The following is a 13,453-nucleotide window of genomic DNA, read 5'->3' as shown; positions in this document are numbered from 1 at the left end:
AGGGAAGGGACCAGAGGGAGCCCAGCTATTATTCCTCCCCATCACCTCCTGCTGAAGCAGAACCCCAACCCTGGCAAAGGGACGCGGCCAGGGCTGGCCGTGTCCCAGCTTTAGGGAAGGAACACCGTCCCGGCCATCTCGATGCCCGGGAGATGTTGGGAGTTGAGGTCAGGGCACACGGTACCGGGCGGGGGACCCCAAGCCACACACCATGTCCAGGGACCCCACACCTCTCTCCAAGCCAGGGCACTGCCGGGCGATTCCCGCAGGCCACGTCGTAGGAGAGCTGTACGGGGGGGCCCCACGGAGGGCAACCGTGGGGCACGCCAGCACCGGAGCCTCGGGACACGGAGCAGCAGCGAGCCCATCCCCATCACCCGAGCCCCTTCGCGGTGCCGGCAGGCGGCGAGGCGGGGCGGGGCGGGCTGCCAGCCCCGTCGGCGGGAGGAGGAGGAGTCTCCGTCGGCTCCTGGGAGCCCGCTCGGAGTATGTCTCCGTCCCACTCCTCCTCCTCCTGCCCCTTTGCCGCGCAGCCCTCAGCCGGGAAGGGCCGCTGCCGCCGCGCAGCATGGGGAGCTGCTGGATGTACCTCGCCGCGCTGCTGGCCCTGGGCGCCGGCCCCAGCCTGGCCTACGAGGGTAGGGAAGGGGAGGGGAGGCGAGGAAAGGGGCGGCGGGGCCGGGGAGCCCACCGAAGGGGGCGGCAGCTGCGGGGGGAGCGAGGGGCTCGGCGGCGGAGCCCTCTCCTCCCGCCGGGCAGGGGGAAGCTGCCCGCCCGCCGTCGCGGCTCGGGGCGCCGGGGGGGTGGCGGAGGAGCGCGGTGGTGTCCCCGGCGGTGTCCCCGGCAGCCCGGGGGGTGCAGCCGGCCCGAGAGCCCCGGGCGCGGGGAGCTTTGGATTGTTCGCTCCCCGCCCGGGGCGCTTTGTCTCGTCTTGCGTCTTGCCCTTCCTTCGGCTCGTCCCGGGTGTAGAGCTTATCCTTAGTGTAGAGCCCCAGGTTACGAGGCGCGATGAAAACTTTGATCTGTTTTTTGGGGGTTTCAAGTCGCGGAGTGCAGGTTAGAGGTAGCTCATCACGCTTTCGTATTGGCCATCGTATTTGCATCTCCATACTGTTATCCTGGCAAACTTGCAGAGGACTGAGAAAGGAGAAGACAGTCCAGACGGGATTAGTAGGATGAAGACTGTGTTGTCCTGTATTGTAAAGAGCGGGCGAGTCTGTGTCAGATCCACCAGCCCTGGCCCCGACCTCGGCACTTGGAAGTCTTTCACCAGTTTTTGTTGGCTGTCAGTGTCTGCGTGTGCATAAAGCTAATCTCAGTTTTTAGTCTGAAAAATGGAAGGGTAAATCTGTCTGGGTTCTTACCCTCCTGGTAATTAAGAAAAGTCTATGCTTATACGATGTCACTTGCAGTTATTTGAATTTGCTTTTTAGAGAAATTTGAAATAACCTTAAATTCAGGCCCATTTCCATGGCAAAAGTAAAACCATATGTTAGATCTGCCCTTTTTTTAAAAGCAGCTGTATCTTGTCAGATTAAACATTGCAGGCCTGGCATGGGACATTGCAATGCCAAAGAAAACTTGCATGCCGTGGTGGCTTAACAGGTGTAGTCAATGAACACTTGTGGTCAGAACAGAGCTTTCAAAATAAGTGGGTATTGCTTCAAACTGAGGTGCATTACTGTAAATCGCTAGTGAGGAATAATGTGTCTAATACACTTCACAGCTGTGCATGGGGGAAACCTGTTTGTGGATGATACTTGTTTTTTTTTAGTATCTAGGAGTCATCCCTTCTTAAGCCATGGCTCTGCCCTTGGAGGGGCATAAAATGGCATAATAATGGTATTTGAGAGTTCAAGTTAGCTTTTCTTATTTTTGTTGGCGTGCCTCAAGTGGCTTCTTTCCAACATGAAAGATGCTGGAACACACATTTATGTTCTTTATTTACAAAACACTAAGGTATTGGACTCATCAGTTGCTAAATCAACAAAGACAACAGAAGTTTCTGTCCTGACATTTCTCCGAGGACTACTGTTCTGCCAAACTCTCTTTATTTTCTTAGGAAGATAACTGAATGCTTTACTTTGCAGTTTGTGTGAATGTTAGCCTTCAATTCGTTTGCAGAGGATGCTAATATCCTGTCCTTCTCTTTCTTTCTAAGATGCCAAATGTACCTTCTCCAATCTGAAAAACGCAGTTTTTGCAAGTAATCTTCAAGTTGGCTGCACAATAGCCTACTTGTTTCAGCTTTCATTAATTTGAAAGTCCAGTTTTCCTCTTATGCTTTGTGTCAAAGCCTCCAAAGAGCTTAAATCACAGCAAGTGTATTTGCAAACCATAATATAAAGTTAACATTCAATTTCCTTTTTTTTGTTTGTTTTATTTTTTTAGATAGAATGTGATATTATTTGAAGTCTTCATTCTCAATATGAAATCCAGTGAAATTGTAAATAGATATTTCCTGTAATGGTATAGTGTCAGAATATACTGCACATTAGGTACAGATTGCCATTAAGTAAACTAAAGTATGTCTTTAAAAAATCTGCATAGGGTGCAGGCATAAATGTCCTTCTTGAATACAGATTATAGGTACATGTAGTTTAGTGAACCAGGAAGTTTACTATTTTGTAGGCAAAGCCAATCTTTTTTTTTTTTATTAATACAAAATGCTTATTTTCAGCAGCAGGTTGTTATTTAAACATCAGAAATAATCTAAATATCAGCTCCTGAATTCAACATTTGGTAACACTGAAGTTTTTAGTGCTCCGTAACCCAAAGACTATGGTGAACACCAAACTAAATAGAAATAATTTACATGATGTAAATGGAGTTCTGTGATCAACATTCTATGGTAGACAGTCAAAATCAAGACAGTATTTCTGTCTATGAAAGTGTAATTGAATTAACTATCTTCTTGGCATTAGGAAGATGATTGAAAGATATCTGAGTTCTTAAAATACTTGGAAGCATGTGAAGCAGCTGCAACTGTAGTGCAACTTAATTCCAAATCTTTAAAGATTGCCCGTGGTCTTATTATGTTGTTCCATTCAAAGATCATCATGCACTGATGAAATCTCTCTGGTGGCAGCACTCAGAGAACAGTCTGTTTGCTCTTCAACAACATCTGAGAGATGCACTTTTTGGAATTAAAACAGCCTTAAAACCATTTCCCCAAAGGAGAGAGATGGCCTTTGTGCTCTTTAATGACTCTTATCATGTTTTTTTACTTTTCCCCAGCGCTCTTACCGTCTCTTCTTTTCTGGTTTTTTTTTTTTTTTTTTTTTTTTTTTTTTGATCTCTGGGAAACCAGCAAAAGTCCTTGCCCTGTTGGCCTGAGGCTCAGCACTGTTGACCTCCGGTAGTGTCAAATGAGGGTACAGCTATACATAAGCACATACATATACAGAAGTCACTTTTTTGGTGTTGTGGGCACATGGAGATTATATCAAGTGGCACTGCACAGTTGTAAGACTGTTGTGCTCATTTCTTTACACTTTTAGTAGACAGCTGAAAGGAAAAGCCAACTTATGGCAGTTATTGGAAAATAGTTAATCCTGCTCTAAAAAGAAACTGCTCATTGGAGCAGGATATTGGTGTGGCGAGACTGTGATCCTTGAGAGATGACATATAATATGTAATATGTAATATTATATGTGATCCTTGAGAGATGACATATAATATGTAATATTATAGAACTATTTTCAAAACTGGGATGAGAATTAGTTAAATGAAAAATAATCATACATATGGTGTGCTTGTAAGGCGTATGTATTTATTTGGATTAAATACAAGTAAATGAAAATCTCTGTGGTTGTGGAAAGGGTAGCTCTTCTCAAAAATGCATCGTAGAGCAAAGGGTGCCTCTGTGGGTAAGACTTCTCAGTGGTGCCACCATTCAGAGAGAGGCAGTCCTTGCCTAAGTGAATTTATGCTGTATATAGACAAAGGATAGGACGACAAAGCTGGAGGAAGTAAATAGAGTCATATGGCAGCCTTGAAAAACAAACAAACAAACAAACCGCAAACCAAAACAAAAACAAAAAAACCACAAAAAGACATTGCAATTAATGTCTCCATTCCTGCTGGTATCTCCTATCCATCAGACCAGGCTGCAAAATGCTAAAGAACCTGTTCCCAATCTCCTAAGCAGTTGGTGTTCTGCAGTGCCAAGGGTGAGGCCCATTGTATCAGCTGTGGTTTTTCATATTTGGTTGTTTTTTGTATCATTGTTTTCTTTTTTTGAATACAGCTTGCTGTCTGCCTTGGTGTCAAATTGTGTAGAACTACAGGCAGGATCCACTTGTGTTCTTGGTTCTGTGTGTGTGGGTCCCCTGGAGCCCAGTGCACTGGTAGGAAGGAAGCTGATGGTGGAGGCAGACCCAAGCATTGTTCTGCCAGAGCACAGGACAGACACACCCATTGCAGACAGACCAGGATAAAACCAGCATATGAATACAAGCAGATAAGTATGTCCTAAGGCACAGCTTTATCCAAGGAGTTGAGCTTTGAATGGGTTGGCTTCCTCTAAACAAGCTCTGGTTAGCTGGATAATTGCATATGAATGAATAAGCCTTCTGGCAGCAGAGAAGCTTGATAGAAATTACATTCTCAGGTGATCTCAGATTCAACAGACAGGTCATGTTTATATCAATCAATAATGTTAACTCATCCCTTTATGCTGCTTACATATTTTCTCACATGAAGTGGGCCCTTTTTGTGAGTTCTTGTAATTCACTGCTGAAAACTCCTCATGCCTTTATGCATTATCAAAGCACTGTTTTTCTTACTGAGTCATCCTAAAGTAATCAGGTCATCCATCACATCCTCTCTGCTAGGCCTGCTCAGGTGGTAGCACCTGGGAGCTTTAGTGCAGCTGAAGTCTCCAGGGTGAGATCACATAAAGAGTGAAATTAAGAAAATTTTCTGCGGGGTTCTTGTACTGAGTTGCTCAGCTTTTTCTTGCAGTGAGAAACACCTTCCCAGGTAGCACAGACACACTAAATGCATGCAGTGGCTTGGGTAGTTACATCAGGTCAAGGATTAGAGATAGTACAGCAGGTGTAGTGGAATGGTCAATAGCAGCTATTCTGCATGCCTGCAAGCTGCTGTTTCCTATTTGTTGCTGATGGGCTGCAGTAGTAAATGCCAGTAGGCATGATACAAGCTTCCCAAACACTTTCCTAAACCCTGTGTATAACTACAGGGTTTATAAAAGCTTGCAACTGAGATTGTCGTTAGCACAGGTGAGGTTCTTGTCTGTGAAAAGTATTGATGAGTTTCTAAATTGGATTAATAAAAACATTGATTCTAAAAACAAATTGTAAATTGTGATATTCAGGTGTATTTTACTGTAGTCTCATCTCTCAGACAGTTGAAACCTGTAGTTGTAAATGAACATTATTGAAATACTTTTTTTTTTTCCCCTCTCACTGTAGAGATATCAACAGGATGGGTACCAACCAGTTCAAATTTGTGGCTGATGAAGGCTCAGGAAACGAGATTTGGCATATTGTTGTGTTGTCGTTCAGTTGAGTAAGCTGCTGGGTGGAAAATTCAGATTTCTTCCATATTTGATACATAACCTTAAGCAAGTTGTGTTGAGTTACTTTTTCCCATTGGAGAAACCTGTGTAAAAAGTCTGTTACTTAGATACTGCAGTGTGCTGATTTACAGGAGGAGTGGAGTTTGGAGATGGGCATGGACTTCAGCCCAGACTGTTAGATGTCTTGACATGCTGTTGATAAACCATAATTGACTGAAGGTCAGAGGATGTGAGTGGCACCATTTGCATGGATGTGCTGTGAAGACACAGATGATGAATCCTGGATCCTCGCATTTTTTTGACTCCAGACTGAAATTTCTTGCAATTCAGTTACTTCAGGCAGGCCATCCCAGAGGTGTCACTCAAGTAATAGGTGAGGCTAGCTAGGTTCTCTGGTGGCTTGTAAGATATATAAAAATTTTTCTTAAATTTTTGGGTACTAGTGCAATGGTCTTAACTCTTCAGAACTACTATGCTGCCATACATGCAGTTAGGTAGTGTAAGGGTTCCAGGACCATCTTCATTCTGAGAGACTATTTCCAGGGGATGGGTCCACAGCCCACTACTATGATTGTTTGGAGTGAAGAGCAATGAAGAGGCAAACTCCAACACTCCCATCCCTCCCTTTCTCCACCTCCATCATGCTAGTAATATTTAGTCCAAAAAAAAGTGTATCAGTAATCTAATACTTCATTAAATTATAATGCATCCTGTATTGTGATACAGACTGTAGTTTAATGTTAGTCTTTATGCCTTTCATGGTACTTATGTGAAACTTCTTTAAGTATAAATGTTTTCTCCCCAACTGGGGTAGCAATTTACTTGTTCCTCTAAATCATAGAATCATAGAATTGGCTGGATTGGAAGGGACCTCAAAGATCAAGTCCAACCCTTGATCCACTACTGCTGCAGTTACCAGACCATGGCACTGAGTGCCACATCCAGTCTCTTTTTAAATATCTCCAGGGATGGAGAATCCACCGCTTCCCTGGGCAGCCCATTCCAATGCTTGATCACCCTCTCCGTAAAGAAATTCTTTCTAATGTCCAACCTAAACCTCCCCCGGCACAACTTGAGACCGTGCCCTCTTGTCTTGCTGAGGGTTGCCTGGGAAAAGAGACCAACCCCCCCCTGGCTACCCCCTCCTTTCAGGGAGTTGTAGAGAGTGATGAGGTCTCCTTTGAGCCTCCTCTTCTCCAGACTGAACACCCCCAGCTCCCGCAGCCTCTCCTCATAGGGCCTGTGCTCGAGTCCCTTCACCAGCCTCCTTGCTCTTCTCTGGACCTGCTCCAGGACCTCAATCTCCTTCCTGAACTGAGGGGCCCAGAACTGGACACAGGACTCGAGGTGTGGACTCACCAGCGCTGAGTACAGGGGCAGAATCCCTTCCCTGGACCTGCTGGCCACACTGTTCCTGATACAGGCCAGGATGCCATTGGCCTTCTTGGCCACCTGGGTACACTGCTGGCTCATGTTCAGCTTCCTAATTGCTTTGCTAATTTTTCTGTTTCTGAAATGGTTGTGTTTGTGTTGGACATATTTATTCACTATTTCAAGTTATATTGTATGGTTAAAGGCTGTGCTAGGGATCATCTGTTTCACAAGATATTGACTTAATTTTTTTAATTTGGCAAATGAAGAGCTCAACATTCTTGGGTGGCCGGCAGTTCTCTAGAGCCACTGTTTCTATTGATTGTATTTAAAGGAGCACTATTAAGACTGTTAAAACTGAAAAGTTATGCTGCAGTACCTTGAAAGTGGGTTCAAATTAGGAGTATTAACTTCAGCAATTCTGATCTTTCCTGTAACTTGAAATATCCACTTAGGAGTTCTGCCAGAGTTTGAAACCACTTCAGATTGTCATTTGCTGTACCTATACATGATTAAAGAAAGAATTTTTTATTTCTTGAGAGCCCCATGGAAATGAATTAAATTTTCCCAATTAATAAATATGGGAAGCTCAGCTTTGCCAAGATCTCCCTTTGGTTTGCCTAAACAATCTTGGTAAGATTTTGTTGTGCTTGAGGAAATAAATGGTACCTTTGCTGTGTACATCATGTGCAGAAATGTGGAAGGAGTAGCTACATGGAGAGTAAAGCTCTGTTAAGTGCAACATTAGAGTGGTAAGACCATTATCAATAACTACTATTTCTTGGCAGCTGCAGGGATTTTTCCTGTGAGAAATGCCTACAGCTACATACCCCTCTTCAGTTCTGTGAGGATGAAGGCAGAATGCATTTTGCATGGAAGCATGTTAAGAGCCTGCTCCCAGCATTCCAAAGTGGGTCAGTCAAAACGCCTTGGTGTTAGGCTGCTGCTAAAATGAAGCTTTTTTTGAGGAAATAGTGTCATGGGTACGGGCTTGTTTCCTGAGCAGAAGTTACAGGACTGGCTGTGCTGCAGTTCCCAAGTAGAGCTGGCTGGCTTTCATTACCAACTCCTGATTTTTATTTTTTAGTGCCATATTTGAGTTTTCTTATCTAGCACTTAGCAGATGCTAACTTTGCAAAAGCAGTTAATTCACTTTCCTTCTGTATCCTTCTCAAGAGCATCCTTTTTTTTTTGTTAAATTTTGGGAGTTGTGCTTTCCCTACAGGGAACATTAGATAAATGTGGCCTGGTTTTATCTGTAAGGGTGGACTCTCTGTTCTTTCTTTGGCTGTCCTGGACTTCTTCCTACTCATCCCTGCTGCCTGGCTCCTGGCATGCAAGACCTTGGGCAGGATCCCTCTCCTCAGTCCCTGTTTGTTCAGGTGCTAAATGTGGTTGGGCCCTGACTAAGGCTCCTGGGCATGTCTACAGCAAGAGAATGATTTCCAAAATGGCTTTCTCCCAAACCTACTCTTGTTCCTATTCTGCCTTGCTGGAAATGTCCCCTTTTCTCTCACCCGGGTGGCTGTTTTCAGCTCTTTTCTACTCTCCTGCTTGTGTTTTTTAACTTAGCTCTTGACTTTGAGGTGGACTGCCCAGCTTTCCCACTTGCCCCTGCGAAGCATCCGTGACTTGCTGTGTGTGAGCTTCATGTGTGATCTTGCAGTGAGTTGCTGGAAGCCTCATGAGAAGGCAAATCAGGATGTAGCTCACAAATTTGTCTAGGGTGTCTTCCTTTGTCCTCTTGTGCTGTTTTGTGTAAAATGTTCACTTTCAGCCCAAGAAGCTAACTATATCCTGGGCTGGATCAAAAGCAGTGTGAGCAGCAGGTCAAGGGAGGTGATTCTCCCCTTGGTCTCCATTCTTGTGAGATCCCACCTGGAGTACTGTGTTCAGTTCTGGAGCACCCAACACAAGAAGGACATTCAGCTGTTGGAGAGGGTCCAGAGGAGGGCCATGAAGATGATCAGAAGGATGAAGCATCTCTCCTGTGGAGACAGGCTGAGAGAGTTGGAGTTGTTTTGCCTGGAGAAGAGGTGGCCCAGACAGACCATCCAGTACCTGAAGAAGTCTACAACAAAGCTGTGGAGGGACTTTTTACAAGGATATGGAGGGATAAGATGAGGGGAACTGTTCTAAGCTGAAAGAGGGTAGATTTACATTGGACATAAAGAAAAAATTATTCGTAATGAGGGTGGTGAGAAACTGGGAGAGGTTGCTCAGAAAAGCTGTAAATGTCCCCTCCCTGGCATTGTTCAAGGCCAGGCTGGATGGGGCTGTGAGCAACCTGGTCTGGTGGGAGGTGTGCTGTGTGTCCCATGGCAGCAGGGCTGAAACTAAATGATCTTTAAGGTCCCTTCCAACCCAAACCATTCTGTGACAAGCATCAAAGGTGGGACCCATTTTATTGCTTTGAATGGTGCTGTTTGTTTCATCTGGTTTTCTGTGGGTTTTTCCTGCCCTGGTTTCAGCTGTTAGCTCAGTAACTGGCTAGCTCAGCAGGCAAGGCAAATTACAGGCTGGAAGAGGAACACCCCCAGCCATGCTGGAGCACTGAGTGCCTGCCAGCCTGTGCAGCCCAAGCTGGGGGCAGTCAGGCATTCTTGGCAAAGTTTTTTTACTATTTGAGCAGATACAGTTTGTACAACTTGACACTTTTTACTAACTTGATGAAAATGTGTCTTCATCTGAGGACAGATGACATCGGTGGGCTTTAGGTTAGCTGATGTGAGAAAGCAAGTTTTGCTCAGTGCATAGAGTTAAAAAGGAAATCAGAATGCTTGAAAAGATCCATTTTCTTCGTTGCTTTTGTGAGACATGAACAGGTTGTTATGAGCTATTTTCAGAAGGAGTGAAAAAACCCCAAAGCAGAAACATGTAAGATGCATATAATAATGATTATTGGTTGCGTGCATTTGTTTGAAACTGGTGACTAAATATCTGCATGTATCTATATATGTCTCTGCTTTCTGTAGTCTTTGAGTTGTGATATGTAGCTGTGTCCTTCAGGGAGGTACAGATGAAACTGCTACAGCTCTACATGAAAATATATAACTACATTTTATGTTACTGCTCTCTTCTGCTCCAGAACCTGCACTCTTCACATACGCAATTTGGATAGTTTAGAAGTTTGTGCTATGAGGAAAGTTTATTTTGAAGATTCTGAGAATCCTGTGGTGGTGTTACAGAAGAAAACCCATTTTTTTCCAGTTCTGTAAAATTTGTCACAACTCAGTTTTGCATACAATGTGAGCAATGCTATTTAAGACATCTGATTTTATTCTTCCTTTCTTTTCACCCTCTTCTTGTTCTTTTCAGGAAATGCCATTGCCATTTAAAGCTACTGTATTTAGACATGTCATACATATATTCACTAAGAATAGCACTGCAGCTTGAAAGTAGTCATGTATTCATGTATCTGCAGCAGTGCGCTGCATGGTTTACTTGAAGCCTACACTTAACCAGTGTGGGCTGGCAACAAGAGTCACTTAGCAAAATTTGTCTCCTTTTAGGCTGTACAATCAGAGTTTTCATCTCCTAGGGTCTGTGGTTCATCCTGGTGTCCCTCAGAGGCATTTTGTCAGACTTCCTGACACTGACTGGTCAGATGGGGGAATCTGCAGCTTCCGACTCTTATCTCAGAGTTAAGAGCCTGTGCCAGTTACAGTTTTCTTCCAAGTTTTCAACTTGGGGACAGTGCTTTTAAAAATAAAGACTTGGTTTGATTCTGCTCTTCTTGAGTCCATCCACTGTGGCTCTCTAGTTAATACTGTGCCACTTTGTAAGTAAAACAGACCAGAATTAACGTGCCTCTGCCCAGCTGTTCTTGTAGATTAAGAACATATTGGCTCTCGTTCACTGTTCAAAGCTGTCCAGAGGCAGATACCAGAAACAATATGCCTGGCATTGAGTTACAGTGGCATTGAAATGTTTGAATTAAAGCAAAGCAAAACAAAAAACCACAACCCAACAAATAATAGAAAGGTCTTTCCCGCACTTTGCTTTTCTGGGAAAGGAGTTGATGTGTTGGCCCCAGAAGGCCACTTTATTCAGAAAGCGGGATCTTTTTTATTACTTTAATAAAGGAAAAAAGGATAACGTGTTGAAGATTGCTTTTGTGCCACTCATTTCTCTTTGTGACATTAAGGCAGCTGTTTAGCCTGTGTATGCTTTGTCTGGAGATCTTTGGCTGAAAACTTTCATATGAGGGACAAGTACTGTTATTGCTATTGCATGTACAGTGCAACATATTAAGGAATTACTGATTACTGCTTCAGTTATCAGCCTCTGGCTGTGTTTTCATTTCAGTGTAGGTATCAGGAACCACACTCTGAGCTCCTCATTTGTACCTGATTCTTACTGTGATCAGGTAAGAAATATGTGCCTGGGAGAAATGGGAGTTAAGTGTAACTGTAAACATGTCTTTGAGTTTAAGAAAATTTCCAATCAAATGCATCAAATAATAAGTAATTTTGTTAGAAGGCGAGGCAATTCCTGTATAAAGCTAGAAGCTTGCAGTGTTCAACTAGCTGAGAACGTTTTTGGAAAATACGAACACCTGGATTGGTTTTGGCTCTGTTTTTAGGAGAAATGCTTCTGATTGGGGATTCTGTGCCTCTCTCCAACGGAATGCCAAAGCAAGAATGTTAAGTCATATCTTCAGATGGCTCTAAGGCATTTCAGAACTTTTAGACATCAGTAGCAGCACACGACATTCACTGCAGTCCTGGAAGTTGTTTTGCTTTATTCTGGTCCAAAATCATCCCTTTGCTGTATTTTTGTCTACCAGTTTGTAGGGACATCTTCAATGTATGGCATGCTTATAGAATGACTCAGACATTTTAGTTACAGGATACAGCACACACCATATATATTGTGTGTTCAATAAATTTTATGTACAAGTGGTAACTCATCAGAAAGATGATTGATTTATGGTTAATTTCCTTGTTGGAAGAATGTACTGGTTTGCCAAAGTGTATCAGTACAAAGGAATTGAAAATAAGTCCATTTAAGTTATAAAATATTTCCATACTTGTTAAGTTCCCCACAAGGAAAATGGAGTTTGATTTATTTGCAGTGGGTGAATGTCGTCTCTAAAGCACAACTCTTGTCTCTCTTTGCTTTCTTTGCCTTTGCCAAAGCTATTTATTGTGCAAAGATAAAAGAAGATGAGATGGGAAATAGAAAAAAAAAATATTGTTCTATGTGACACATGATAATAAATTTATGTATTATTAATGAGTTCTCTGGTGGTTCTTGGGGTTCCAATTCACAGGAATCTGTGCCTCCCAAAATGTTCTCAATCTTCTATGGATGAAGACACTATAGTGAATGAGACTGGCAAATAGCAACACAAGTGTGCAAAGGGAAGGCATAAATAAGACCTTGTAAACTGTGTAGTTTAATTAGTGCACAGTTTGCATAAACTGAAAGTCCTTGTGCACCAGTACTGTTTGACAAACTGCAGGCTCTTTTGCTCATTGCCCACTCCCAAGCCCTTGTGTGAGCTGATGCACCAGGTTATGTTGTGGATGGTATTTGCTCAAACAGTTCTTTTAAAACCATCCTGTCTAATTCCTAGTCATTTCTTGTTTCCAGTGTGGAAGGAGCTGTGAGGAATCCCTGCCATGGCAGTGAGGTGCTCTGTGAAGGCTTGGCAGGCTCCATGGTACACAGCTGCTTACAAATTCATACAGGGTTGCATCTCTTTTGGGCTTTTAGTTCTCAGCTGCCTGCGATGAGAGTGCTCCAGGGGGATGGTTGAAACGACCTGTAATATAGCTGCTTTTTCCCAGAAAATTATTTCTGTTCTCAGAGTGGGTTGGATGAGGGAGCTGGAACCAGGGAGCTTGTTGTCACATCTTGTTGGAGGTTGCCCTTGGCCTGAATTCCTACTGGCAGATGTTGACTTCTCTCAGGCTGCTGTTGAACTCGTGCCTTTGCAAACAAGAGATGCTGAAGAGCCTCTCCACTGCAGAGGGGCAGATGGTGTGAGGCAAATGACTGAGTGTTTGTTGTGCACAGCCTGTGTAACCCCTTGACTTCTAGGAGCTCATGCTAAGTGTGGCATCTCCTTGTCTTTGATGTAAGAAGGATGATACAGGGCTGTGTATGAACAGGGAAGGAGTAATACTGATTTTCTTTTGCACACAAGGCACACCACACTGTGGATCCGATTGTACAGTATGTTTCTAGTTTTGCATATCATAGTAAAATTTCATACGAAAGAATGGAAATTTTAAAAATAAAATAAATGTTGAAAAAAAAATCAACAAGGCTTTTAGGTAAGCAAGTGGATGTTGGTTATTGTGTGGTCTGTCTACAGTGGGAATCCACGTGAAACCTTTTAAAATTTTTAATAACATGGGGTCTGATTCACAAATGGAATGCCAGAACACTAAATCAAGAAACCTGGACACTTGATTTTGGTTTTTTTCTGTGGGGGTGGTTCAATTCATTAAGGCTTTTTTCTAGAATCTATGCAGGCTCCCCAGCTGAATTTTCCTTCTGAGAAACACCATCTTGTGTTGAGATGCATGG

At 43.4% G+C, this 13,453-nt stretch overlaps 1 protein-coding gene across 2 annotated transcripts in view; it reads left to right on the top strand.

Moving 5' to 3' along the window:
- Window positions 1–481: 481 nt before the first annotated feature.
- The window catches only part of SRPX (sushi repeat containing protein X-linked), a 47,785-nt gene continuing 34,813 nt past the window's right edge, over window positions 482–13,453 (top strand). For both annotated transcript variants that reach the window (XM_071750857.1, XM_071750846.1), the window contains exon 1: window positions 482–638. In XM_071750857.1, coding sequence (XP_071606958.1) covers window positions 569–638 — 70 coding nt within the window. In that variant the 5' untranslated portion in view covers window positions 482–568. The remainder of the gene's footprint in view (window positions 639–13,453) is intronic.

Source organism: Heliangelus exortis, chromosome 1, assembly GCF_036169615.1.
Source record: "Heliangelus exortis chromosome 1, bHelExo1.hap1, whole genome shotgun sequence".
Lineage (NCBI taxonomy): Eukaryota > Metazoa > Chordata > Aves > Apodiformes > Trochilidae > Heliangelus > Heliangelus exortis.
Note: the sequence above shows the minus strand (reverse complement) of the source record. Positions and strands in the feature narration are given on the sequence as shown.